This window comes from Mirounga angustirostris, unplaced genomic scaffold (assembly GCF_029215605.1).
Source record: "Mirounga angustirostris isolate CCGP_5_RB_7025 unplaced genomic scaffold, mMirAng1.0.hap1 SCAF_1, whole genome shotgun sequence".
NCBI classification, from domain to species: Eukaryota; Metazoa; Chordata; class Mammalia; order Carnivora; family Phocidae; genus Mirounga; species Mirounga angustirostris.
This window is the reverse complement of record NW_026991709.1, coordinates 201,620,792-201,646,805: the sequence shown is the minus strand read 5'-3', so window position 1 is coordinate 201,646,805 and position 26,014 is coordinate 201,620,792. Positions and strand designations below refer to the sequence as shown.

The 26,014-nt window shown below is 55.3% G+C and overlaps 2 protein-coding genes across 10 annotated transcripts in view; one reads left to right on the top strand and one right to left on the bottom strand.

The window, feature by feature from the left end:
* Window positions 1-842: 842 nt before the first annotated feature.
* Window positions 843-14,498, top strand: TMEM42 (transmembrane protein 42). 2 transcript variants are annotated; one of them, XM_054504823.2, is made up of 3 exons: window positions 843-1,099; window positions 3,515-3,661; window positions 8,854-14,498. In XM_054504823.2, the coding sequence occupies exons 1-3, from the start codon at window positions 908-910 to the stop codon at window positions 8,956-8,958; spliced, it is 444 nt and encodes a 147-aa protein (XP_054360798.1). In that variant the 5' UTR covers window positions 843-907; the 3' UTR covers window positions 8,959-14,498. The 2 variants fall into 2 exon arrangements, with proteins under 2 accessions (XP_054360798.1, XP_045718570.1); XM_045862614.3 differs by lacking the exon at window positions 8,854-14,498 and adding an exon at window positions 4,373-8,657 and having other exon boundaries at window positions 845-1,099.
* Window positions 14,499-15,871: 1,373 nt separating this feature from the next.
* Window positions 15,872-26,014, bottom strand: part of ZDHHC3 (zinc finger DHHC-type palmitoyltransferase 3) — a 55,643-nt gene continuing 45,500 nt past the window's right edge. For 6 of the 8 annotated variants that reach the window (XM_045862607.3, XM_045862604.3, XM_064597100.1 and 3 more), the window contains one exon: window positions 15,872-17,336. In XM_045862607.3, coding sequence (XP_045718563.1) covers window positions 17,079-17,336 — 258 coding nt within the window. In that variant the 3' untranslated portion in view covers window positions 15,872-17,078. Of the gene's footprint in view, window positions 17,337-23,884; window positions 25,481-26,014 lie in introns of those variants that run through there. The other 2 variants (XM_064597108.1, XM_054504822.2) reach the window with 1 other exon arrangement.

Here is a 26,014-nt window from a genome sequence, read left to right as displayed (position 1 = left end):
GTGGCAAGGAAGGACTTCCACGAAAACTTCCGGAACGGGAAAAAAAAAAATGCTGCTCAACAGTTCAGTGTGAAATCATACTAAAAACGTCCGATACAGATTATGTAAACTATTTTTTAACGTGTGCTATATATAAAACTCTGCCTAGACAGAAAGTACTCTAATAATGATTTTCCTGGAGAGAAGTAGTCCCAACACTTCTCTTGGAAAGACATGTACTACTTTTTACACACATTTTAAACACTGAAGTGCATAGGAAATGGGAAGTAATGTTAGTCCTGGGTATCTGAGCAGAGTGATTACAGGTGACATATTTTCTAAATCCTACAGTGAGCGCGTATCCATCTGGGCATTTTGATTGGTCAGAGGCCCTCACCGGAGCCCGCCTCCTGGCCGAGTGGGGAGGTCTCTGGCGCCCTCTGCTGAGGCGTCTTTCCACTTGGCGCCTCCCGAACTGGAAGGGGCAGGTGAATCCCCAGCGGGTCTTGTTGGAATGCAGATTCTGATCAATGGGTGCCGGGCGGGCCCGGGATTCGGCATTTTTAACAAATTCCTGGGGAAAGCGGATGCTGGGCCGCACTCAGCGGCAAAGACTGAAACGGCCAGGTCACGGATAGTTATTCTACAGCAGCAACCACAGCGGCACGGCCGCGGCTTCCGACGCCAGCCCCGGACGGCTCCCGGGTAGACCGAAGCCCAACGCCGCAGGCGGCCCGCTGCCCCGCGGAGGCCCCCGGGGCGCAGCTCCGCCCCCGGCCCCGCCCCCCGGAGGCCCTCGCCGCGCCCGAATTGGCCTCTCCGCTCACGTGGGCGCCGCGTCACGTGGGGCCGCCGCCCAATCGCGGCGCGCGCGCTGTCCCGCTGGTGGCGGGTGCGCCGGGCGCGGGGAGAGGTGGCGGCGGGCACCATGACCGAGAGGCCGCAGTCCCCCGGCGGCGCCGTATGCCCGGCCGCCTACCCCGACGCCCCCGCGGAATTCCCCCCGCACCTGCAGGCCGGCGCGATGCGGCGCCGCTTCTGGGGTGTATTCAACTGCCTGTGCGCCGGCGCGTTCGGGGCCCTGGCCGCCGCCTCCGCCAAGCTGGCCTTCGGCAGCGAGGTCGAGCCCGGGGCGCCTCTGCGGCCGGCGGGCGGGTGGGCCCGGGCGGAGGAGGGGCGCTGCGGGGCCCGCGAGGCTCCGGGAGGGTTGGGGTTGGGGGCGCAGGGCGAAGCCTCACGCCCGCCGGTCTGTTCGCCCGGTCCGCGGCCGGGCGCTGCAGTCAGCTGGGGCGGGAGAGCATCCCTGCATTCTAAATCCCGTCAAATCCTCGTCCAGTGTAGGCGGTAAGAGACCTAAGCCTCTTCCCTACCAGGGACCTACAGTCTGTCCTCCGACTGGGCTAGTTCGCTTTCCTGCATCCACTCTCTACCTTTCATTTTAAGCCCCTTATGCCTGAACATGTCTCTGCACGTGACTCTTAAGGTGAGAAGCCTTTGCTCCGTAATTAACGAGTGTTTTGACCCGAATACCCTGCTGCCAGGAAAATTGGGAGTTTGGGACACGTAGGTGTAAGAGAGGACAGCAGGAAGCCTGCTTCTCGCTCTCCCACTCCCCCTGCTTGTGTTCCTGCTCTCGCTCTCTCTCTGTCAAATAAATAAATAAAATCTTTAAAAAAAAAAAAAAAGGACAGAGAAGCATGCTGGACACCCCGCCCCCACCCCCTTGCTGAGAACTCCTAAACGGCCTCCACACGTCTGCTGAAGTGGACCCCTGCCCCTCCCATCCCGAGTGGTAGGCCAGTGTCTGCTGCCCGAGGGGTTTCACTGCCCCAGCACCCAGGGTTAGTTCCTGACCTGGACAGTGGACAGACTGGTCCATGCGGGTAAACCTGTTTAGGGCTAATCCAGTGGGAACCACCATGCTTGAGATTAGTGCCCTGTTGGGTGTAATTCTTGAAGTGCTCCGAAGGAAGATGAGTAACTCTGAACCATGAGGCTTCCTAGTCTGGGTAGTTGTGCACCAGGCCTTCATAACTACATAAGCAGGTTGCCACTGGTTCATACAGTGCTTTTGTGAAAATTCTGCAAAGACACCCTTTCCTTTAAAAAAAAAAAAAAGATTTTATTTATTTATTTGACAGAGAGCACAAGTAGGCAGGGCAGCAGGCAGAGGGAGAGGGAGAAGCAGGCTCCCTGCTGAGCAGAGAGCCCCCATGCAATGTGAGGCCTGATCGCAGGACCCCAGGATCACGACCTGAGCCAAAGGCAGATGCTTAACAGACTAAGCCACTCAGGCGCCCCAAGACACCCTTTCCTTATGACACTGGAAAGAAAGAAGAGTATGAGGAGTGCTTGGCTGGCTCAGTCAGTAGAGCATGCACCTCTTGGTCTCTGGGTTGTGAGTCCGAGCCCCACATTGGGTGTAGCGATTACTTAAAAACAAAATCTTAAAAAAAAAAGTATGCTGTTTAGATGGTCACCCCAGAGGAGTGAGCTCTGTCTGCAAGCAGGTTTCTAACTCAAAACCAAGCAAGGGGTCTGCATGTTGAGTAGGAGGCTTAAGATCCTTTCCTTTCCAGGCTCTCACCTTTAAAAAAAAGAAAGAAAGAAAGAAAGAAAAGGGGTGCCTGGGTGGCTCAGTTGGTTAAGCGACTGCCTTCGGCTCAGGTCATGATCCCGGAGTCCCGGGATCGAGCCCCGCATCGGGCTCCCTGCTCAGCAGGGAGTCTGCTTCTCCCTCTCCCTCTGCTGCTTCCCCTCGTGCTTTCTCTCTCTCTCTCAAATAAATAAATAAAATCTTAAAAAAAAAAAAAAGAAAAGAAAAAGGCTGCAAGTACTCCAAGTGATGCCTGGGATCACTAGTCAAGTAGAGGGGGCGGTTCCCTGAGCAGGGCTGTGTCCTGGTTAAGAGCATGGAGCCACTGCCTGGGTTTGAATCCTGGTGGCTCCCACAGGTTATAGGCACTTCAAGCAAGTTACTAATTTAGGCTCCTTATCTGTAAAGTGAAGTTAAGGAATAAATGAGAATGCACTTAAAACACCTGGGCACAGGGCCTGGCACAGAGTAAAAACTCCAGAATGCCCAGCAGGACTGGCCTGAGTGTCCGGTAGCCTGCACGGGGTGGGAGGAAGCTTGGCGAATTCACGCTTTACCTGATCCCCCGGAAGTGAGGACTCTGACCCTGATTTGCTCACACTACATACTGACTAATAACTGCTTGCCCTCCGGCACTGATCCTCGACACCAGTAAGGGACTGGTGTTCTAAACAAAGTACTGGTTACGGATTAGCATTTTGCTCTGCCCCAGGGCACATGGCCAGCAAGACAGTCAAATAAGTCTCAGTTTATTTCAGCTGTAAAATGGGTGTGCTGAGCACAGGGTTAGGTGAAGTCCTGTGCAAGAAAGCTCTGAGGAGCTGTGGTGGGGTCTCAGTAGGGGCCTGGCTGCTGGTGATCAGGCCCCTCTGTGTGCTGTGAGGGGGGCCGCAGGTCCGCCGTGGCTGAGCGTGGACGCAGTGACGCTTTCTCCCGCAGGTGAACATGGGCTTCTGCATCTTGGGAGTCATTGTGATGGCGACTACCAATTCTCTGATGTGGACATTCTTTAGCCGGGGCCTCAGTTTCTCCATGTCTTCAGCCATTGCATCAGTCACAGTGACGTTTTCAAACATCCTCAGCTCGGTGAGTGGCCTGAGGGTACAGTCCCCCTGTCCCAAAGCTGGGTTCTGGGTGAGTTGGGGAACTCTCGCCCTCCCAGACAGGAGCTGACGCAGAGATTGGGCTGTGGCTTGACCCCTGGGGGCTGCTCCTCTAATCTCAAACTTGGCCGAACTCTCAAGCTAGCTGGGGATGAAGTCCAACTGTAAAAAAGCCTACCTGCATGCTGCCCTTCCAGGCTGCCGCCCTCATTCTGAAGTCTCGGCCACCTCTGTGCTAGCTGGACGCCTAGGGCTCTGTGAACTTGAGCGTGAGACGTGGAGGGGGGCTGCTCTTTCCTCTGATAGCCTGATGTCAGCCAGGCAGGGCTGAGCACAGTCGGTCCTGCCGTCGAGGGAGGGAGGACTTGGCCGGCCGGTTTGGATCAGCAAACACCAGGCGCCCGCTGTGTGCTGGGCTTTAGCAGCTGGCCTCTGCTGGGCTTTCTTGTGCACTTCGCTCGGGGCCGGGGCTGTGAGGAAGGTACCCTCCTCCCCTCTCCAGGTGAGCCAGACATGAATAGTGACTTGCGGAAGGTGACAGCTGGGTTTCAGGCCCCCGACTTCCAGCTCCAGACCTTTCCTCCTGCCCCAGGAGGGCCGTCAGCCCCCAGGGGAGTGAGGTGGTGCCTCCTCACCGCGCTCGAGTCCTGCGGGCAGGTGTGGACGTGGCCTCACCGTGGTCTCTGTCCCGCAGGCCTTCCTGGGCTTTGTGTTGTATGGAGAGTGCCAGGAGGTTTTGTGGTGGGGAGGCGTGTTCCTCATCCTCTGCGGCCTCAGCCTGATCCACAGGAAGCTGCCGCCCAGCGGGAAGGACCCCGAATACAAGCAGAAGTAGCGGCAGGTGGAGAGACAGAGTGGCAGCCCAGGCGCAGGATGGCGTGTGGGGACCACCTCCCAGGGCCTTCTGAGCATCAGCCGGAGGGAGATGCCGCCGAGGGAGACGGGCCTCTGACCCAGCAGCCTTGAGGCTGGTCAGCCGCCCCTTCTGGAAGGGGAGGGACAGGCGCACTCGTGTCCAGCCTGAAGCCTTCTCGAGACGCCTGCGCGGTGCTTTCGATTCTCACGCCCCTGGGCCCGCCCGGTGCCCCTTGGCAGATGCTGGAGACCCTGGGGTCAGTCTGCTGGGCGAACGGCCTTGAGACCGCGCTGTGATTGCAGTCCTGTGGCCGAACAGAGGCCCGTCCCGGGACACGGGGGTGGGTTCTGGTGGAGCTTTCCGACACCTCCACGCGGCTGTACCGGCGTATCTGCATCAAGCTTCTGCAGTTCGGCAAGGGAAGGGAAACCGGATTAATAGATCTGTTGGTTTGTAAGTTAAAAGGAGCAGGTGTGGAATCCTGATGCTGTCCTACTTTTTTTTTTCCCCTTTCCAAATTTTCTGGAGTAAGAGGGGGCAGCCCAGGTGAGCCGCAGCCCTTGGAATGGAATTGAGAGCCGTCCTCGCCCCCCGGGGCCTGGGGCTCAGCTGCTGTCCCGCCTGCCAAGCTCATAGCGCCCGCGGTTCCTTCCTTGATTCCACCCAGGCCAGCGCTCTTCAGTTTCAGCAGCGTCTGTGCATTTTCTTGGTACGCAAGGAGGAAGGCTTGACCTCACCACTTTGGGGACCTAGTTTTGTTTTACTTGGTGGGAAAGGAAACCAGCCCAGAGGCCGCTCTCACCCCCTCATTTCCCCTGTCAGCCTCGCTGCCCTTTGATTTTCTTTCGCGGATCCCTGTGACATTTTTGTATCTTACGCAGTGTGAATGTTCCAAGTGGTCTGTGTGCTGCCTGCACGTTCCCTCCCTCGTGTGGGGCTTCAGGTCCCTGGGGGGGGGCTCCCCTGGACGTCCCAGCGCCCTCTCAGCTCTCCCCGAGGCTGGCCGCCTCCATGTCTTCTTCAGACACTCCCTGCAGTAGAGAGGGACTTGGTAGCCAGTAGGCAGTCGGGGGGAGGTGGGGGGACAAGGGCGGTGTCCAGGCTGCCCCTCCTCCCTGACCATGTAGCACCTCCACTGCCCTCCTCTATTACTCATTGCACAGCTGACGGATGAGCTTCCGAAAACTGTTCCATGGCTCCTACTGAATGGGATCTGGCCTTACCCACCTCTCCAACTTCTCTCTCACTGCCTCCTTAATACCCCCGCACCCACCACGCTTGAGTTACCCCCCACACTTGCCTCTCAATAGTTCTCGAGTCTAGTACGTCCAGTCCTGCCTCCATGCTTGGTGTTTTTTTGCAGGAATAGGTAAGCCCATTCTAAGATTCATAGGAACCCTCAAGGGGCCCCTGAATAGGCAAAACAATCTTGAGAAAGAGCAATGTCGGAGGAATTACGCATCCTGATTCCAAAACTTACTGCAAAGCTACGTAACGAAAACAGTATAGTTCTGGCTTACAGACATGAACCGATGGTACAGAACAGAGAACCCAAGCCCTTTGAGAAGAGTGTTGAGACCATTCAGTGGGAAAGGGCATCTTTTCAACAGCCTGTGCTGGAGAAACTGGATATCTGTATGCAGATAAAAGAATGAAGTTGTACCCTTACCTTTCACCATACAGAAAACAAACTCAAAACAAATCAAAGACCTAAAATTGTAAGAACTAAAACTATACACTCTAAGAAGAAAACCAAGGAAAAGCTTCATGATGTTGGATTTGGCAATGATTTTTTGACACCTAAAGTACAGGCAGCAAGAGAGAAATAAATTGGGCCTCATCAAAATTAAGAACTTTTGGGGCATTTGGGTGGCTCAGTTGTTAAGCGTCTGCCTTCGGCTCAGGTCATGATCCCAGGGTCCTGGGATCGAGCCTCTCATCAGGCTCTCTGCTCCGCGGGAAGCCTGCTTCTCCCTCTCCCACTCCCCCTGCTTGTGTTCCTTCTCTCGCTGTGTCTCTCTCTGTCAAATAAATAAAATCTTTAAAAAAAAAATTAAGAACTTTTGTGCATCACAGGACGCCATCGAGAGAGTGAATACATAACCTACAGAATGGAAGATATTTTGCAAACCATAGATCTGAAAAGGGATTAATATCCAGAATATATAAAGAACTACAATTCACCAACAAAAAATTCTTCTTCTTCTTTTTTTTTTTTTTTTAAAGATTTTATTTATTTATTGATGAGAGACAGAGAGAGAGAAGCAGAGGGAGAAGCAGGCTCCCAAGGAGCTGGGAGCCTGATGCAGGACTCGATCCCAGGACCCTGAGATCATGACCTGAGCCGAAGGCAGACGCTTAACCATCTGAGCCACCCAGGCGCCCTCACCAACAAAAAATTCAACTTTTAAAAGCAGGCAAAGGACATGAACAGACATTTCTCCAAAGAAGATACACAGATGGCCAAGAAGCACGTGCAAGATGCTCAGCATTGCTGGTCATTAGGGAAGTGCAAATCTAAACCACAATGAGATAGCACCTCATGCCTATTAGGACGGCTACTATCAACACAAACCAAACCACAGAAAATGACAGGTACTGGTGAGAGTGGAGAAACTGGAGCCCTTGTGCATTGCTGGCGGCAATGTAAAATGGCACAGCCATGGGGGAAAACAGTTTGACAGATGCACAAAAAGCTAAACCATCCTATGAGTGCAGCGGTTCCAGTTCTAGGTGTATACCCCAAAGAATTGAAAGCAGAGAGTCAAACAGATGCTTGTATACCGGTGTTCATAGCAATGTTATTTACAATGACCAGAAGGTGGAGACATTCTGGATAAACAGAACGTGGTAATATACATAGAATAGGTTATACAGCCTTAAAAAGGAATGAAGATCTAACACACAGGCTACAGAGATGAACCTTGAAAACGTTTTGCTAGTTAAATAAGCAGACACAAAATGACAAATATTGTATGATCCCACTTATATGAGATACCAAGGAGAGGCAAATTCATAGAGACAGAAAGTAGGAGGGGGTTGCTCAGGGACCGGGAGGAGGGGAATGGGGGAGTTAGTGTTTAATGGGGACAGAGTTCCGGTTTAGGGCAGTAAGGTTCTGGAGGTGGATAAGTAGTGATTGTTGCACAACATTGTGAATGTATTTAATGCCATTGAATTGTCACTTAAAACTGGTAAATTTTTTTTTTTTTAAGATTTTATTTATTCATTTGACAGAGAGAGAGAGACAGTGAGAGAGGGAACACAAGCAGGGGGAGTGGGAGAGGGAGAAGCAGGCTTCCCGCCGAGCCAGGAGCCCGATGCGGGACTCGATCCCGGGACTCCAGGATCATGACCCGAGCTGAAGGCAGTCGCCCAACCAACTGAGCCACCCAGGCGCCCCTAAAACTGGTAAATTTTATGTCATAATTGTATATATCCATACATAAATTGTATTTATCCACAATTGAAAACCAAACCAAACCGAGAAAAGAGGGAATGGCAGGAAGAGGGATTGGAGACAGCTAGTGGTGAAGACTCTTTCAACGAGTTTTCCTACAAAGGGGCAGTAGGTGGCAGAGAAGATGGGGACAGGAGAGGGGGTTTTATTTTATTTCTGGTTGTGAGAGGAGAAATAGCATATTTACGTAGGCTAATGGCAGTGAACTATTAGTGGGGAGACTGAAGGTGCAGGGAAAGGGGCTGTTCAGAGCCCTGAGCTGGGGCCGGTGCACACGTGAGGGTTGGCTTTAGCAAAGGATGCAGACATCTCACTCTCCAAGAGGTCAGGACTTTGGTCTGTGGGCGGAGCGCCAGGTAAGGTGGCTGGATGTGGTTGGAGGGGCTCGTAGAAGTTCTTTTCTTGAAGTTCCTCAAACTTCAAATCATGAAGAAAAGACAATACACCTTAAAAGAAAATTGGGCAAAGCACATGAGTTGATCATTCATAGAAGAGGAAGCTTAGGGGACTCCTGGATGGCTCAGTCGGTGAAGCATCTGCCTTTGGATCAGGTCATGATGCCAGGGTCCTGGGATCGAGCCCCGCATTGGGCTCCCTGCTCAGCGGGGAGCCTGCTCCTTCTTCTTCTACCCCTACCTCCTGCTCATGCTCTCTCTCTCTCTCTCAAATAAATAAGATCTTTAAAAAAAAAAAAAAAAAGGAATTGCGAAGGATGAAATTCTGAAATTTCACGTATTTCCGATGTGGTTTATATCTCTCACTCCATTTGTCCTGACCATTTATCCACTGGGCAGCCTAGAAGAAATCAAGCCCTTTCTGGGGGGACAGCTGCATGTCATAATCAAACCGTCTTCCTAAGGTGTGCGGACCAGGAAGGAGGAAGAGGAGGGACAGAGAGGCGTTGTTGCAAACTGCAAAGGCCCTAGAACGCCGATTGTACCCCGACACCCCTCGGGGGTCCTGAGTCGTCTGAGCTGGCAGGGGCACGCGGGGTCCCTGGGATGAGCCCTCCCCAACCGGCAGGAACACAGCGTCGGCCTACAGAGCCTCTCAGCAGCTGGATTTCCAGTGGCCCCATCAGGCGACAGGCTCTCTCCCGCGGGCACCTGTTCAGTGACCCAGAAGGTCCAGCCCAGCATCTTCGTACCCATTTTCGTAGCTCAGGGGCTGCACGGAGTGGTGTCCGAAATCCGCATCAGGCCTGAGCCCAAGTCCCGTCTGCCACGCCTGAGCTGTGCGGCTGGCCAGTCCGAAGATTCTCATCACTGACTTCCTGAAGAAGGAGCACGCCATTCCTCACCTCACTTTGGCGCTCCAGACCATCAAACGTGAGGTCCGGCAAGGGCCGGTGTTTCACCGGCGGCCGGTCCGGCCCGGTGCTCGGGGACAGCCTGACCCCGCCCAGGGCGCGGTGCCGCGGAGCCCTGCTCGTGGGGCCTGTCTCCCCGTCTGTCATGGGGGAATGATGTGAGCACGTGAGGACGGAATGGGGGGCGGCCCTCCATCCTCAGACGCCCTGGAGGCCTTAGCCAGGAGCAGGGTGTGGCTGGGAGGGGCCGGAGCAGGGAGAGGCGACAGCGGGGCAGGCGGAGAGCCGTCGGGATGAATCACGGGGCTGAGGCAGGCTGACACCATAGCTGGCTGGAGGCAAGCCAGGAGGGGTGATTAAAAATACCCCACTTCCGATGCAAAGATAATAGGAAATGGCTCATCCGCAGCTCACGGTTAGGTAAATACATGTGCGCAAGGACCATCGGGGAAAGAGACAGAAAAATCTATTCGATCGTGTGACAGGCAGCGGGATAATGGGGATGCTCTTGCTGCTTTAATGTTGTGTTTGAGTTTTAAAAATAGATCTTTACAAGAGGATATATTTTGCCCCTGCCTGGCAGACAGCTCTTTTCGCTCCTTCCCCGAGGGAGGGTGTAGGGTCTCCTCAAATGTGCGGGTGGAGGCTACCGTCCGGAGAGTCTCCGTTCCCTTTGGCCACGATGAAATAAGCACCTACTGTGTGCCGTGCTGGGGGTCCCCTGCTCAGCCCAGAGGACCAGGACCTCAGTGCCCCTGACTTGAGGGGCTGTATAGTGTCCCTGGGTATGGGCGCATTCCTCCCATAAATATTTCCTGAGCACCTAATATGTAACCTTGTATCACTCACTCAGCAAATACCTGCTGTCTACCTACTGCCTCGGAGCCCCCAGCTCTGGGAACGCAGACGTAAGGCCAAGGCCGTCCAGCTCTCCTACACCTGCCTCTTCTAGTGGAGGGAGCAGGACATGAGTACAGGGTAATGTCAGACAAGGACTCGTGCGCCGAAGAGACCGAAGCCCAAGGGTCCCCTGGCGGGAGAGATAGCAGCAGGTCAGGTGGGGCTGAATCGGCTGGGGCGGGGGGCCTTCCCTGGGAGACCCCCCAGCCCAGGCAGACCCGAGAGCAGCGGCCCTGGTCGAGGACGCAGCGAGCGCAAGGGCCCCCAGGGAGGCAACGCCGGCCACCCAGTGGTGTCCTCTGGGGACCAGAGACCTGGTCATTCCCGGGAGATGTGAGGGGAGGGTGGGCGGGCTGGAGACACCTCCCCGAGGGCCCTATGCAGGCAGCAGAAGGGGTTGGATTTGATCCCAGGAGCAACAGGGAGTCCCCGGAGGTCAGAACATAACCTAATCAATGGTTTTCTTTTTTAAGATTTTATTTATTTTATTATTCTTTAAAAAAGATTTTATTTATTTAACAGAGAGAGACACAGCGAGAGAGGGAACACAAGCAGGGGGAGTGGGAGAGGGAGAAGCAGGCTTTCCGCGGAGCAGGGAGCCCGATGCGGGGCTCAATCCCAGGACCCTGGGATCATGACCTGAGCCGAAGGCAGACGCTTAATGACTGAGCCACCCAGGCACCCCCTAAGATTTTATTTTTAAGTAACCTCTACACCCCATGTGGGCTCGAACTCACACCCCTGAGATCAAGAGTCACATGCTCTGCCAACTGAGCCGGCCAGATGCTCCGAACCAATGATTTTAAAAAGGGCCTCCGAGGGGCCCCTGGGTGACTCAGTCAGTTAAGCTTTCTGCCTACTGCTCAGGTCATGATCCCAGGGTCCTGGGGTCGAGCCCCGTGTAGGGCTCCCCGCTCTGTGGGGAGTCTGCTTCTCCCTCTCCCTCTGCCCCTCTGACCCTACCCACCCCCACTCATGCTCTCTCTCTCAAATAAATAAACAAAACCTTAAGAAATAAAAAAATAAACCAAAAGGGTCTCCGAGAGCTGGCAGGGACTGCAGTGACGTCACCCAGGGCGGAGGCCGCAGGCTTCTGGTAACCTAATCTCAGAAGTGAGATCGCAGCACTTTTCCTGCACTGTTTTTTAGAAGCGAGTCACCAGGTCTGGCCGGCCCTCTAGGAGAGGGGGTTCCACAAGGCAGGAGGTAGGTGTCACTGGGGCCCATCCGAGAGGCTGCCCCGCACACCTGAAGAGGAATTTGCTTTGTTCCACAGGAACTAGAATCTCCTATTGTGATTTTTGCAAGTGTGCGTATCCCTGGGGCTCAGCATTCCTCTACCTTCCCTTCCCCGAATTGCTCTATAGTCAGCATGGGTCCCGAGGGCGCAAGCACGAACAGGCTGGGACCATGAGGCGGGACAGGAGGACACCTGCAGCCCAGAGCAGAGAGGAGGGGGGGCCCAGAGTTAAGATGGTGTGTGCGTCCCTCTTTAGCCAGACCCTTCGCCTGTCTCTCTTGTAGATATTTGCATTCCTTCTGGCCGCTTGAGAGCGTAGGGGTGGTCTTTGCTCCTTTTTTTTTTTTTTTAAAGATTTTATTTATTTATTTGAGAGAGACACAGAGCACGAGTGAGGGGGAGGAGCAGAGGGCGATGGAGAAGCAGGCTTCCCGCCGAGCAGGGAGCCCGATGCGGGGCTCGATCCCAGCACTCTGGGATCATGACCCGAGCCGAAGGCAGACGCTTAACCGACTGAGCCACCCAGGCACCCCAGCCTTTGTTCCCTCTGATTGAAGAGGTGGCAAGTGTCGTCCAGCCACACCAACTGAGAGGTCGCTAGAGGCCCAGGCCACACTGTCTTTTGAGACTCCTTGTAAATTAAAACCCAACAACCTCCAAAACAGGCTTCGGAATTCATGGCATATTGTAAAACCCCAATTTAAGGAACTGAGAGCTTTGATATTCAGGAAACAGGAGGGAGTGTGACCCTGCTTTCCCCCAGGCCTGATGGAGTTTGCAAACGTTCGTGTGCCGGCCAGGAGGGGGCGGCATGTGGTTCAGAGATATGTGACAAGTGTCATCTTTATCCCACACCTGCCTGTATAGCCTTTTTTAGAGATTACATCAAAAATCTAAATTAGGGCCCTTTGCTCATTTATTTTTACATGATTTATATAGCACTTACTATGCGTCAAGCACTGTTGTAATGCTTTAAAAGAGGACCTTAATGGGGGCGCCTGGGTGGCTCAGTCGGTTAAGCATCTGCCTTCGGCTCAGGTCATGATCCCAGGGATCGAGCCCCTCATTGGGCTCCCTGCTCAGCGGGGAATCTGCCCCTCCTTCTCCATCTGCCTCTCCCCCAGCTCATGAACTCTCTCACTCTCTCTCTCGCAAAAAAATAAACAAGCAAACAAACAAATAAATAAAATCTTAAAAAAAAAGAAAGAAAGAAAGAAAGAGGAACTTAATGGCTTTGCCCTTTCTCTGGTTTCAATAAAGTGGAAGGATTGTCCAGCCAGGGCTCATCGGAGGTTGAGAGAGATGCAGGCCACTCCCAGTTTCAAAACAGAAGATGCCCAACAGGCATTAAGATGTCATCTGCAAAACAACCCCAAAGGGAGGTAGGTGTTGTAATGATCCCCACTTCACAGAGGAGGAAACTGAGGCAGACAGGTGGGCATCCGTCCCAGGCCACATGTGGGTATGTGCACTGGCCCTTCTGGGCACCCTGCCCGTCCAGACAGGCCGTGGCCCCCATGTGTTCTGCAATGCTCTGGGGGGTGGGGGGCTTTGGGGAGGGTGTGGACAGGCTGCGCTGGGCTGCCAACACCTCGTTCCCCTGGGGGTGGCACGGACGCCCACCCCCTACATGTGTGTCAGACGAACGTGCAGGACAAGCGTGGTGCACTCGCCTGGAATTGGGTCAGGGAGCTCCCAGAGGGTCATGGCCTATGCCTGTGGACGGGGAGAGGCCCCCCAGTCGCTGCTCGCCCCGCCTGGCATCATTCCTGTGCCCGAGAGCATGGGGCACCCAGCATGCAGCGAGACCGTCTATGATTCAGAGCATGACATGAGAAGAACCTCCGAATGGACATCCAGCTGCGTGAGATGCGCGAGACCAGAGACCCTGTCTGGCAGGACCCTGTGCCCCCCTCGCCCAGGAATTTTCTAGCACAAGCCCAGTCTCCAGACCTTCCCTGGCCCCTAGGCTCCACTTTGGGGATTCTCCAACCTTCCAGAGACTGATCCAAGTCGTAAGCAGGTGCCCACTGTTCCTGACTTTCAGTATTTTTCAAAACAAGATACCGGAAGAAGCTTGAAGTGGCCCCGGGTCCTCTGCACCCGAATCAGCCGCAGGTGTGTGTAAATGCAGAGTCCTGGGCTGGCGCCCTGGCCCTTTGGGGCATCTGCATTTTGGTAAGGGCCACGTGCCTGCCTGTGCAGGAAGGCCTCATGGGGAACCGCCGGGGATGGGGCCCTCGGCCGGTTTGTGAATTTGCTGGATCTTCACTTCCGTCTCCTCCACTCCAGCCCTGTTGTCGCCAAGCAAGCACCGTGTACCCCAGCACCCCTCCGTCCTCCCCACCCACTACTCCCCAGGAATGAAGCTGCCTTTGGGGCCCTGGGGGCCTCCACCCCAGGGCACAGAAGGATCAGGTCAGCCAAGGGGATTTTGACTTGGACCAGCCCAGGAGAAGGAGCGTTTTAAACAAGGGTGCCCCTTCCTGGCCTTTGGAGTAATGAAGACACCCCAAGGGTCACCCCCTTGAAGCGTCCCGCCTTGCCCACCACCTCATCTCACCAGCGCTGGTGGCCCCCGCGGGCACTAGGCCGGGGGGCTGTACAGGAACCCACCCCGAGACCCCCCAGGCCTGGAGACGGGCTCTGGCAGGAACACAGGCTGCCGCAGGGTAAAGGCTGGCCCAGCTCTGGAGGGACGGCTTCTCATGCTCAGCAGTCCTGGGCAGGTGCAGGGGAGGGAGACCCCATGGCCAGCAGCTCCCGCTCCCTTGAGCAGGGGGTCTGTTCGGGGGGTGGGGAGGTCATCTTCCTGGGAGGAGGCACTTCCTCGTGCCAACTGAGAGCCCTGCTTTGTGAACTGAAGCTCTTCCTTCTTGTTCTGCCCTCCAGAGACTTGCTCAAATGATCAATACGCTTTTAATTAAACTCCAACTGCTTCGAGAGGACTGTGTGGTCCCCCGGGTCATTTTTTTTTCTTTCTTCGAACAAGCTTCTTCCGGTATCTTGTGCTGGGGATCACGTGGGCCCTTGGGGAGCCATCTGATCCTCTGAACTTCCCAGGTCAAAGCCTCTCTTGAGGGGTAGGGCTTCTTTTTTTTTTTTTTTAAAGATTTTATTTATTTATTTGACAGAGACAGAGACAGCGAGAGCAGGAACACAAGCAGGGGGAGTGGCAGAGGGAGAGGGAGAAGCAGGCTTCCCGCTGAGCCAGGAGCCCGATGTGGGACTCGATCCCAGGACCCTGGGATCATGACCTGAGCTGAAGGCAGTCACTTAACCAACTGAGCCACCCAGGCGCCCGAGGGGTAGGGCTTCTTTATTGGGCCTTACCCAGGATGCCGGTGGGGGGGGGCCTTCTTAAAGGCTGTAACCCCAGCGGATCCTCTCTGGCAGAGGCCTGTGTTGAATGGGAGTTATTTTGTGTGTAATGTGCATGACATTCAGGGGCAGTGGCCTGGCTTCTGAAGTCAAAACCCCTCAGTGCTGGGCACTCTTGCTCCCAGTGCCCACCTCCCTGGCATACAGTAGGTGTTCAATAAATGCGCATTGCGTGAAAGGTGAGTTTTCCTTCTGCTGGAAACACCCCCCCCTCCCCCCCAGGGAGATGACCCAGAGAGGTTTGGTGAGTGACTCTCCACCCGCAGCTCCTGCCTGTGTGTGAGGCTCCCTTGTCTCCTACGCGGGGAATGGAGAAAAGAGACTTTCGTAGAGGTGTCCTCAAGGTGACTCAGAGGCAGGACACCGCCACCCAGGGGTCCGGCCTGGGATCTCCTGCTGAAGAGAGGAGACTCCAGCCACCGAGGTCAAGCAAAGAGCTTTTTATTCAGAGCACGAGGTGGAGGCTTGCGCCCAGCCTCCCTCCCTGTGGCCCTGGTCGTTTTGACAACAGCTACGATCCTGTCAGTTTGAGGCAAGCACAGTGTTAGGCTCTCGACAGCCGCTGCGGAGGGAAGGCCACCGTGTGGGTGGTGACAGGAGGACAGCGAGGACAGGAAGCTCGGGGTTGGACGGATCAGCACCTGCGTGGCCCCGTCCGGACCCCCCGCACGGGGTCTGACCGCAGGTAACAGGCCTCCGAAGCCACCGGGCACTCAGAGCTGGCTCGGGGGGCTGCCGGAGCCTCAGCACCCCTGTGACCACGGGCCTGATGTTGCCAGCGGTGACCAGGGGACCCCCTTCCCTTCTTCTAACGGCTGCCTCCTCCGGGGCTCCAGGGGGGGCATTGCTTTTCTCTGTGGTGTGGACTCTTTGGTATACAGTCGGCCGTGCTGGTGGCCCGGGGGCTGCCTTCCCGGTTAGGACCGCAAATAACAGGCCTCCGTGATGGGCAAGGGCTCTCCCAGAGTGGCTAGTGGCCTCGCCCCGCCCAGACTGCGAGGGAACAGCCTTCAGAGCCAACCAGGGCTCGGGCCATCGTCATGAGTAAATACTAAAGCTGATACGGACCAGGAGGATAGGCCTGCGGCCTGGTGGCTCTAGATCCCTGCCATCCTCGTGGGATGTCCTCCCAGGGCTCTGCACTGGGATTAGGACGGGTGGCTCTGGGAACACCGACCCCTCCGAGTAGGTAACCCTGGGCCTCGACCAGGCTCATCCTGGTTGTGTGTGTGTCCGTCTGTCTGTCTGTCTTCCTGGTTCGTCGGTCTGCAGGCCCTGGCCACCACCCATCCTCTCAGACAAAATGGTCCCCATCTCGTGAGAAGTGGCTTAAAACACAGGCCGGACAGATTTCTGGGCAGTTCATGCCCATGTGAGACTCTGTCCAGAGGGCAAGTGAATTAAGCTGTCAGGGGGAGGCCAGAGAGTCCCCACCTCCACAGGTCCTCTCCCCCTCCCCACCTCTGGACGGCCCCAAGCTGTCCACCTCCGTGACGATTCTAGGGTCTGTGGAACGGAATGGGGACTGAGTTTTGGCACCTCTGTTGTGACACGGTTACTGTCCTGACCCGTGTTTCCGACCTGGGCACGGCCCGCACGTGTGTGTGTCTAGCCCGGTTTGGGGTCCCGCTCACACCAAGCCCGAGCCACGCAGGTCACTGTGGCAGCCGCGTCCTTCTCCTGGTTTAGACAAGCTCGGGGGTGGAGGGGGGGCTCGCCGGGGAACAGCCGGGACCCTGCAACCTTTCCGGGCTGGTCTGTCCTGATGTCAGCGTCCCACCCCAGGTCCCCAAGGCCAGCCCTGCTCTGTCCTTCCACCCTAACATCATGGCCGTCGTTCTCAAAAGCCAGGAGCCAGGGCCCAACCTTCCCAAGAGAAGACAGACATCCCAAGAAAAGCCAAAGGCAAGTTCTTTTCTGCCCTGATCAGAGCTTCCTTTGCTGGCGAGGCTGTGCCAGGTGCAGGGATGCCCCGTCTCGGAAGGACACCCAATCCCGCTCTGGGCAGACTCTCCTTGGATGGCCTCTGAGAGTCCCTCATCCTCCTGTCACGCTCTAGTCCCCCCGCCAAGACCTGGCCCAACCTGGGGAGAGGATGAGGGGGTACAGGGGATGGCAGAGGCCGTGAGCGGCCCGCGGGGAGCGGCAGGGGGCAGGGGTGCAGGGCGGTGCGTCACGGCCACGCCGGGGCCACGACGCCTGCAGCCAGGTTGCCAGTGGCCTTTCAGTGCCTGGCTCTCCCCCCACGGCGGCGTCACTCATCTGTCACCTCCACGGAGTCCTCGTCCTTCCTCTCCTCCGACTGCTCCTCCGTGGTCTCCGTGTTGTCCGTGTCGGACAGCGAGGCCGCCTGCTGCACCCAGTCCCTGTCACGGAGAGGCTTTGGGTCGCACGGTCCGGAGAAGGGGTTGAGCCAGCTCGGGGAGAAGTCCCCACCAAAGGTCTCTTTCACCGACTTCCAGCTGCCCCTGCGCTCCCTGGGCTGGTGCTTTCGTTTGAGGCGCTCGATGCCCTGGAGGGACAACGGGATACAGAGGGTCAGGGGGCGGGGGTGAGGGGGGCGGCCGGGACACAGCCCACCCGGGGCCAGGTCAGTGGGATGCAAGCGGGGTGCGGTGGGGGAGCGGCACAGCAAGCAGGGGTCGGGGTCCCCCCAGCCTCGCTAGGTCAGGCCAGGCTGCCGAGGCGCCCAGGGCCGAGGAGTAACGTGGAACCGGCCCTGAGAGCACTAAGAAGTTGAGTCCTCCCTGGGGATTCTGGGCCACGCCCCCCCAGCAGGTGCAGCCGACTTAGCATGAAGAAGGGGTGCGGGCAGTAAGGGGAGAGTGCAGGGCACAAACACGGGGGCCCAGGAAGCAGACTGCACAGCTAGCACCAGCGTGCGGCGGGCAGCCGGGGGGCGCACAGGCTCGCTGTGGGGAGGCCCGCTCGGGCGGCAGGCGCGCCCAGCGACTGCTCCCAAGCTGCCCACTCACCTGCTGCGGGCCATCGGTCGGCTGCGACTCAGCTGCCAGGCCCCAGAAAGAGGGTGTGGGGGGAGGGGAGAAGCCCGCAGGAGTTAAAGGCACAGCCAGGTCAGCTCTCCAGGCCACAGCACCCTCCACAAAGGCTTTCAGCCCCACCGGGGCCTCTGCCTTCTCCGCCTCTTCCGGAAGCCAAGGGAAATTGCTGGGGTTTGCCAGGCACGGGCACTGCTCATTCATACGACTCATTCCCCCTCAGAATGACCTCTGAGGACCTCGTTCTGGGTTCTCTCTTCTTTGCCACACAAGAGACTCACATAACTGGTATGATCCCTTCTGTTATGCAGAAAGAGAAACTGAGGCACACACACAGACTGAGACCTGCCCCGTCCTCCGGGCCAGTTCTTTTCCAGAACTCTCTCTTCCCACTCCATCTCAGAGATTAAAGTTTCTCGGCTCTTGAAAAAAAATTGTCGTTTAAAGAATCTGATCTCAAGGTATTTCCTTGGAAGATACTAAAGACAAAGGGCAAACCAGTGAGGGAACTTTGCAGGTATCACCTTAACCGGATCAAAGGTAACATCGCCTCAGTGCCTTTCTTGCCCCAAACGCATAATCTAGTGATCTAATTGTGAGAAAACATTAGACAGATGCAAATCAAAGGATATCCTACCGGATACCTAGCCTCTAATCTTCAAAAGGGTCAAAGTCTGATGAAAATGCTTCGGAACCAGACAGAAGTGATGGTTGTGCGGCATTATGAGTATACTCAATGCCAATGAACTGCACACGCTGAAGTGGTTGGTTTTATGTTATGTGAATTTCATCTCAGTTTTAAAAAAGGGGGGTCGGGGCACCTGGGTGGCTCAGTCGGTTAAGCGTCTGCCTTCAGCTCAGGTCATGATCCCAGGCTCCTGGGATCGAGCCCCGCATCGGGCTCCCAGCTCCACGGGAAACCTGTTTCTCCCTCTCCCACTCCCCCTGCTTGTGTTCCCTCTCTCACTGTCTCTCTCAATCTGTGTCAAATAAATAAATAAAATCTTAAAAAAAAAAAAAAGTAAAAAAAATAAATAAAAAAGGGGGGTCAAGTTCATGAAAGAAAGACAGGAGCGTCATGGATTGGAGCAGACTACACAGACATGACAAGCGATGCAATGGGACAGACAAGGGTCTCAGTGGGGGCACCTGGAGAAATCCGAATGAAGCATGGAGATCTGTTAAGGGTCACAATCAATACTGTTCCCGGTTTTTGTATTTGTATTGTGGTTATATAAAATGACTCCCTTTGGAAAGACTGAGGGAAGGATGTACAGGAGCTCTCTGTGCTGTTTTTGCCACCTTTTTGTAAGTCGGAAATTACGTCACAATAAAAGGTTAAAAAAATAATCAGAGACACAAAGATGTGAGCAACAGAGTCTTGAACACCGAGTAACAACGTGACAAGCTGGAAACAATCGAAACGCCCAGAAAGATGGCTAAGTCTGCGATTCTACAAAGTGAAACACAACACAGCTATGAAACAATGGTGTTGATACAGTTCTGTGTCACACTGGAAAATCCTGTCCACTGGTGACAAGGCAAGAAAGCCAGGTTAGTTGCACATGATGTCATGGGACCTGTAGTTTCCTTTGGGGATGGGGTCTGAGGTGGTTCGTATCTATTTCTGTGGACTTCCCACACGTTGTAAGCTTTCACCAACGAGTGGCAGTTACCGTCATAATCAGAACAGAAGAGCTGTTCCAGAAAATGGACCTTGCTGACAACTCTTTTGAGGGAGCCTCGCGTAGGTCAAGAGCCCGGGATGCTGTGCTGCTCAGACTGGCCCCTCGCCAGGCCTCCCTACTTAGCAGAAGCTGCAGGGGCCACCTGAGGGGTCTTGCTTTGGGGGATGCTGTGTTCCCTTCCCGGGCAATCCTTTGCAGCCTGTCAAGAGAGGCATCTGAAGCACGATTTCAGGGAAGCTGGGACATCAGGAGGCAGGGCAGGCGACAGAGGGGACACCCAGAAACGGCAGATTGACTGAATCCACACTGACTCAAAGCCATGACTGTGGGATCCTCACAACCGCCCTGACAGGACGTGGGTGTTGGTACTGACACTTGGCAGAGGGGAAAACAGAGGGTCTCCCGTTGGTCGTCGGAACCGGGGCGAGAACCAGTGTCTTCCTTCTGCCCAGGGCGTTTTCAATCCTCCTACAAATTCTCACTCTACCTGTGCTGACCACCAAGGCAGAGGAAAAAGCCAGAGTGGGAGAGGGAAGCCAAAGACCCCACAGGATGACTGTGTTCCGTGGCGAGCACTCTGGGATGACACTCAACCTCTTCACCAAGCTCGTAAGAACATTCCAGATCGGAGCCCAGCCCGTCCACCAGATGAAGTTCCTGAGCAGGTAAGTGGACAAACATCCAGGTCAACTCTGAGTCTGGACAGAAGAAAATATTCCAAATGCATCTGAGGCCTAAGAGAGGTCTGAAGGTCTGAACCCGCGGGGTCAGGAGGAGCCAACGGGGTTTCTTTCTCCTGGTAGGACTCAAGTTTGACTTTTGTGTGGATTTACCGGTGTGCTGAAGGCAAAGTTCTTCAGCTGGAGGTTTGCAGAGGCAGCAGTAATACCCACTTCAGGCCCAAGCGAACAAGAATGGTTGATTCCTGGGTAGGGGGCAGCGGCCGCAGCCAACATCTCTTGTAGGGAGGGTGTGGCTTGGGGCTTCGGGGGCCCCCTCTGGCAGGATGACACATGAACTGTAATCTGCACGACCCACCGGAGTCCCCAGAATGAACGGACCAGGCCTAAGGCTCCCGAAGGAGGCAGAGACCCGAGCACAGGCTTTGTAAGGACTCAGCTGAGACTCACGGAGCAAGAGCTCATTGTCTGCCCCCCGCCCCGCTCCCCACGTCATCAGACGGAGAAAGTTGGAGACACTGCTGCCCGCGCCACGTCCCTCCTCCTTAGATGGCCAGAGAACACTCTCTCTTCATCTGTACTTTCATGTCCTTTTCCTGCAACCCACAGCTTGGACAATACTTTTCTGTGCAACCCGGCACCGCCCCCCACAAAGTTTCACGAAACAATACTTAGTCCACAATTGTAACCCATTTTTATTTATTTTTTAAAAAGGCCGCTGCACACCGACAAACCGGTCTCACAGATCATGAACCGTTGTGACCGTGGTTTGAAGAGCAGAGGTCTAGCAGCGCGAACGTTTACTGAAGGCACGCCGGGTGCCAGACGCCATCCTCACAGTTCCGGTCATGACTCTCATTCAATCCTCGCCTTGACCTTGTGATTTAGACAGCCTCCCTGGTTTGACAGGTGAGATCACGGAGGCTTAAGTCAGCGACGGCCCAAAGTCACACTCAAAGGATGTCGCTGAGCAGGGCCTTGAACCAGAGACTGGGTGGGGCCGGGGCGTAAATGCCCGGTCACCAGGCTACGTATGTAAGCTCAGCAGAGAGATTCGGGGAATCCTTATGTCCACAGATCAGGACATGTGCTTCCCCCAGGGGCTTCTGCAAACACTCCTCCTTGGCTCCCGTGTGCGCGGGTGGACCCCTGGGGGCGACTCCCGACTTGCTAGGATCCTCACGGCGGTCATGCCACCGAGGACTTGTTTCCTGAGGGAGAGGGTGGGGGGATGAAGTCTCCACTCGGGGACAGCAGACTGGCCAGCGACTGGTTTCCGTGTCACTGTGAAGGCTTTATATCCACTGAACCCCTCGGTGCAGAACCCAGGTGGACAGATGAAATGTGGAGGATTGCCGGCCAGACTAACAGTGTGGCTCCCCGTCAAACCAACAGGCGCTTCTTGTTTGCTCAGCATCATTTGCTGGGGAGGCTGTGGGTGGTGAGGGGGAGAGGGGCTCCCGGTCGGCCCACCCCACCCAGCACCACGTGGGACCGTATCGTTGGCAGGCATCAGGGACCGACCACCCCCGGGGGACCCCTGCACGCCCCACGGGGACTCTCGGACTTGAGCGCGTGTCAGTCTCCTGGAGGGCTGTTCAATCCAGACTGCTGCGTTTCTGGTTCGGTAGGTCCGGGGCGGGGCCTGAGAACGGGCATTTCTAACAAGTCCCTAAGTGATGCTGACACTGCTGGTCTGGGGACCACACTCGGAAACGCACGGCCTCCGGGCACCACAAGCAAGAAGATCCTTGGCAAGATCTTCCTCTCTTCCCATTTCTTTGGTATTTAAGGACCCCTTCTATCTTGAGACCCCTGGCTCAGTTGGGTGGCTCACCCTTGGGGCTGATGCACTTACAAGCCCCGAGAGGAGAGGAACTTAAGGCCCGTTAGCCTGGCTGGGGGAGCCCAACGCAGCCTCCGGAAGCCTCTGGGTTCTGGGTGATGCCCGCCTCCCACAGCTGGTTCGGAAACAGTTCTTAGTCCCCCTCAGCAGACAGGTCCCCGCAGCAGGAAGGTGGCTCGTAACTTTCTTGGCGGCCGAGCCCGAATGAGAAAGAATTGGTCATTCCAGGTGTCTCGCTTTGGTTCTTCCGAGACGAAGTATTCCGCGGAAGAAACGGTATGACACACGACTGCCACCCAAACTGATTTTGCGGGCACGAGGTCAGCAAGCCCGGGCCCAGAGGCGGAGGTCTGCCTGGATGGAGGCCTATGCATGTTCAGCCCGGTTGCTAGGAGCACACGCCTGAGGTCGCCAGGCGGGGAGGAGTCACCTAACCCAGCTCGCCACGTCACCTTCTCCTTGGTCTTTCCCTGCCACGCTCCAGGGCCCACGCTCTGAAAGACCACGGCTGCCACGGGCTCAATGCCCAGTGCGCACCACCCAGCGCTGTCGGGGCGCCTGTGCCGGAGCCAAAAGCCGGGGCCGCCTTTGTGTGGAGACATGTCCTCTGTCCTCAGCCATCTGGGAAGACTGGGGGGTGCTCAGGGATGCCCGTTTCTTCCTGTGTGGATGCCAGGCTGCGGGCCGATCACTCCACAGCCCCATCCCTAGTCACTGAGCTCCCGGCAAAACGTCTCCCGTCTTCGATGAAAGTGAGCGAGGAAAACCACAGGGGACCCGGGGTTTTCCTCTCTTCCGAGGGCAGCATTTCCCTCTGGCTGAAGGGCTCGGGAACATTCCTGCTTTCAGCCACAGGGCTTGTAAAAGCCCAGAGGTAGAATCGTACAGGATGTCGAAAGCAGCCTTGTTCTCTGGGAAGGATATGCAAAGGACGCTCAGGTTTAAAGAATGAATTTCTATGTTTAGGACTCAATAAAAAAATAAAATCAATATGTTTTCAGCACTACCTACTGCATTCCTCAGACAGTCCATGGGAAAAAGAACCAACCTGGGTCACTTTAAAAAAAAAAAGTTCCTTGAAGATGGAGTGTTTGGAGGGCATCCAAATACGCAAACACATTCCCCCGGCAGGAGGACCAGAAGCAGCGCTGCCTCCCAAGGGGCGGACGCCTGAGGGGCAGGAGCGGGCCAGAGCCCTCAAAACCGCTCCAGTCACAGCCACACTTCTTCACACACCTCAGTGAACCGTTAAAAAGGGGAAAAAAAAAAAAGGAGCCCATGGGAAACAAATGCTATAAACTAGATTTCAACACTAGATTAAAAACACAACAACAACAACAAACCCGCTTCAGACCTCAGCCTTGACTTAGGGCGTCAAGAGAACAGGAGAGGCAAGCCGGGGCCGACTGCCTTGGGGACAGCCGTGGAGTTCTCTGGTGACGTGGGAGGGATGAGGAGGAGCTCCTCAAAGCGCTGGAACGCTCTGTTGGAGGTTTCCAGCGCCTTCGTCCGGCTAGACGCTGCTTTCTGCTGGGTGCGCAGAGGGAAACGGTCTCTGCCCCGTGCCGGGCGCTCCAGCAAACTCTGCAGACGGGAAGGTGTAACCTGGGATTCAGGCGGCAGAAGCCAAACAAGAGGCTGGGGCAGGGGTGGGCAGGCTCGGTCAAGGGCGGTTGGCTAACGCGTCCTTAAAAACAGCACAGCGGACACCTCGTGCAAGCGGAGGAACAGAACTAAATATCCTTTAAGAGCCACGGAACAGAGGCCCTACGCAGCCAGCGCGCCTGGCCCGGACGATCGGCCCTCCCTGAAGGCAGCACTGAGAGAGAGCACGGCTCAATGAGAACAGGTTTTGGAAAAATTTTATTGCATTTTGTTTCCATGTGGAAGCACGGACAGAAGTGAAAAGAGGCAGCATGTTCCACTTAACTGTTCATGGAAAAATCACATGGCTCGATGAGCTTCCTCCCTATCCTGGATTGGGTTTCATAAACCTTATCCCCTACCCCACCCCAAGCACAGGCTAAAAAAGGAGGTTTGTGGTGATCACTTATAAAAAACCAAATCCACGTGTACGAATTCACAGATGGTCAGTCCTCTGATTTCTGTGACTTCTGCATTGGCTGGGCCCTCCCTGTCCCTCGGCCTCCTCATCTCCCCACTCTCTTCTGGCCTTCCTCTTAGAAGGGGGATTTCACAGGGGAAGTGCCTCCAGGGGGCAAGGCCGGTTCCCGGGAGCGGGGTGGCCATCCGCCAGCTTTCAGGAGTCTGGGGGCCGTGATGCCGACCTTGCATCCCCGTCAGCCCCAGGCTGGGACGACGGCCTCCCAGGTTAAAATACAGGTAAGACATGGCTACGTGCACATGTAGGTGTCTAAAACATCAGAAAGGGAACCCGCTTTAGAGATTTACAAAATGGGGTGGAGGGGGTTCACGCGCGGGGGGATGTGGCCGTGTCACTCAGCATTAGTGCCGCTAACCAGCCACCTTGTGGGGAGGGGGAGGGGTGCTAAGAGTAAGCAGCCGTGACAAAGGAAACCTGAAATCGCATGATTTGTTTTCTCCTTTTGACTGTAAGGCATTTAGAGCTGGAAAAACGTCTCTCCTTCACACTCTTCCAAATAATCAGCAGGAATATAACTGGTGATTCAGAATACAAATAAGACCCCTTTGATCCCCCCCCCCAAAGTCACTCAACACACCCAAGCCCATGGAGTACAAGGAGGCAAACCATGTCCACATTGGGGGATAAGGCCGCGGAGCCAAGGGCCCTTCTTAGGCTCCAGCCCTGATCCTGCCCCTCGCGGCCACAAGAGGTAAGCATCCGTCTTCGGTGATGTTTTAAGTCCCACGGGGGTGCCTGCCACGGCCTCCTGGGCAGCAGGAGGTCATGGCCCCCCCCGCCTCTCCTACGCATCCCCCACCAGGCGTCCGGGCTGGTCCATCCGCACACCAGCCAGCCGCTCCCTCAGTTAGTCGAGGCGGGCATGGCCCGGAGACCGCACCCTCCACGTTAGTCAGGCCAGACAGACAGCAGAGAGGAAACCAGAGGCCAGAGAAGTGATTTTTAAAAAAGGAAAAAAAGAAGAGCAGCTTCGGTCACCAAAAAATAGAAAGGATGATCTCTTAAAAATAAAACATGGGGACTTTTTTTTTTTTTTCTCTGCAATGCTCAGCCATTTTACTTGAGACATTAAAAAAAAAAAGTTTTAGAGTAGTTGGTTTGCTTTTTTTTTTTTCGGTTAAACATTCATGAGAACGGATGGGACGGTAGTGCTGGTCCTTCAGACCACATACTGGTATGGGTCTGCCTTCCCTTGGTCTGGCGTGGCAAAGGGGCTGGCCCAGCCTAGAGAGAAGGGGTGGCCAAAAACGGCTTTCATGTTCATCCATTTTGTTTTTTTAGCCCATCTTCTCTCTTCCTTTTTCAATTGTTCTATTCCCTGAAAACAAGAACAATCATACTTTCAGTCAAGCACTTTATTGCTGTGGTTTTTGGGGAGGGATGGCCATTAGCTTGAGGTGAATGAAGTCAATGCTTCCTTTCAAAGCCATAAAGCTGCCTACATCGTACATTTTTCTTCTTCTCTCATCGAAAGTGTCAAAGGAAAAAAAAAATTTTGGTGGGGGGAGTGGGGGTATGTGGGCACATATTTACAAGTCCCTCCAGGAAGGGAGGGGAAAGTGAGCAAATCCACAGGCCGCTGAGCCAGGATTCCTACAGGCATGTGGATTCGGGGTGTTTTGCTAAGTGAAGGAGCCACATCTATGCAGACGGGGCTCCGGCCTGGTGCTGGGCCTGGCTGTGTGTGGGGCTGCTGGGAAGGCTTTGGTGCAAGAAACCTCAGAGCTGGAAGGGGCTCAGGATCGTGACAGCCAATGCTGGCCTTTAATTTGGGTAGGTTCAAGTTTGACACGACTATGACCACTTTGCAGACAAAAAAAAAAAGGAACAAATGAAATGACCGCTCTGGCAC

Excerpts from the sequence above, each read along its gene's own strand:
- TMEM42 (XM_045862614.3), top strand. The coding sequence starts at position 908 with ATGACCGAGAGGCCGCAGTCCCCCGGCGGCGCCGTATGCCCGGCCGCC. Across the intron at positions 1,100-3,514 it reads AGCTGGCCTTCGGCAGCGAG|GTGAACATGGGCTTCTGCAT; the intron begins GTCGAGCCCGGG and ends TTTCTCCCGCAG. Across the intron at positions 3,662-4,372 it reads TTTCAAACATCCTCAGCTCG|GCCTTCCTGGGCTTTGTGTT; the intron begins GTGAGTGGCCTG and ends TCTGTCCCGCAG.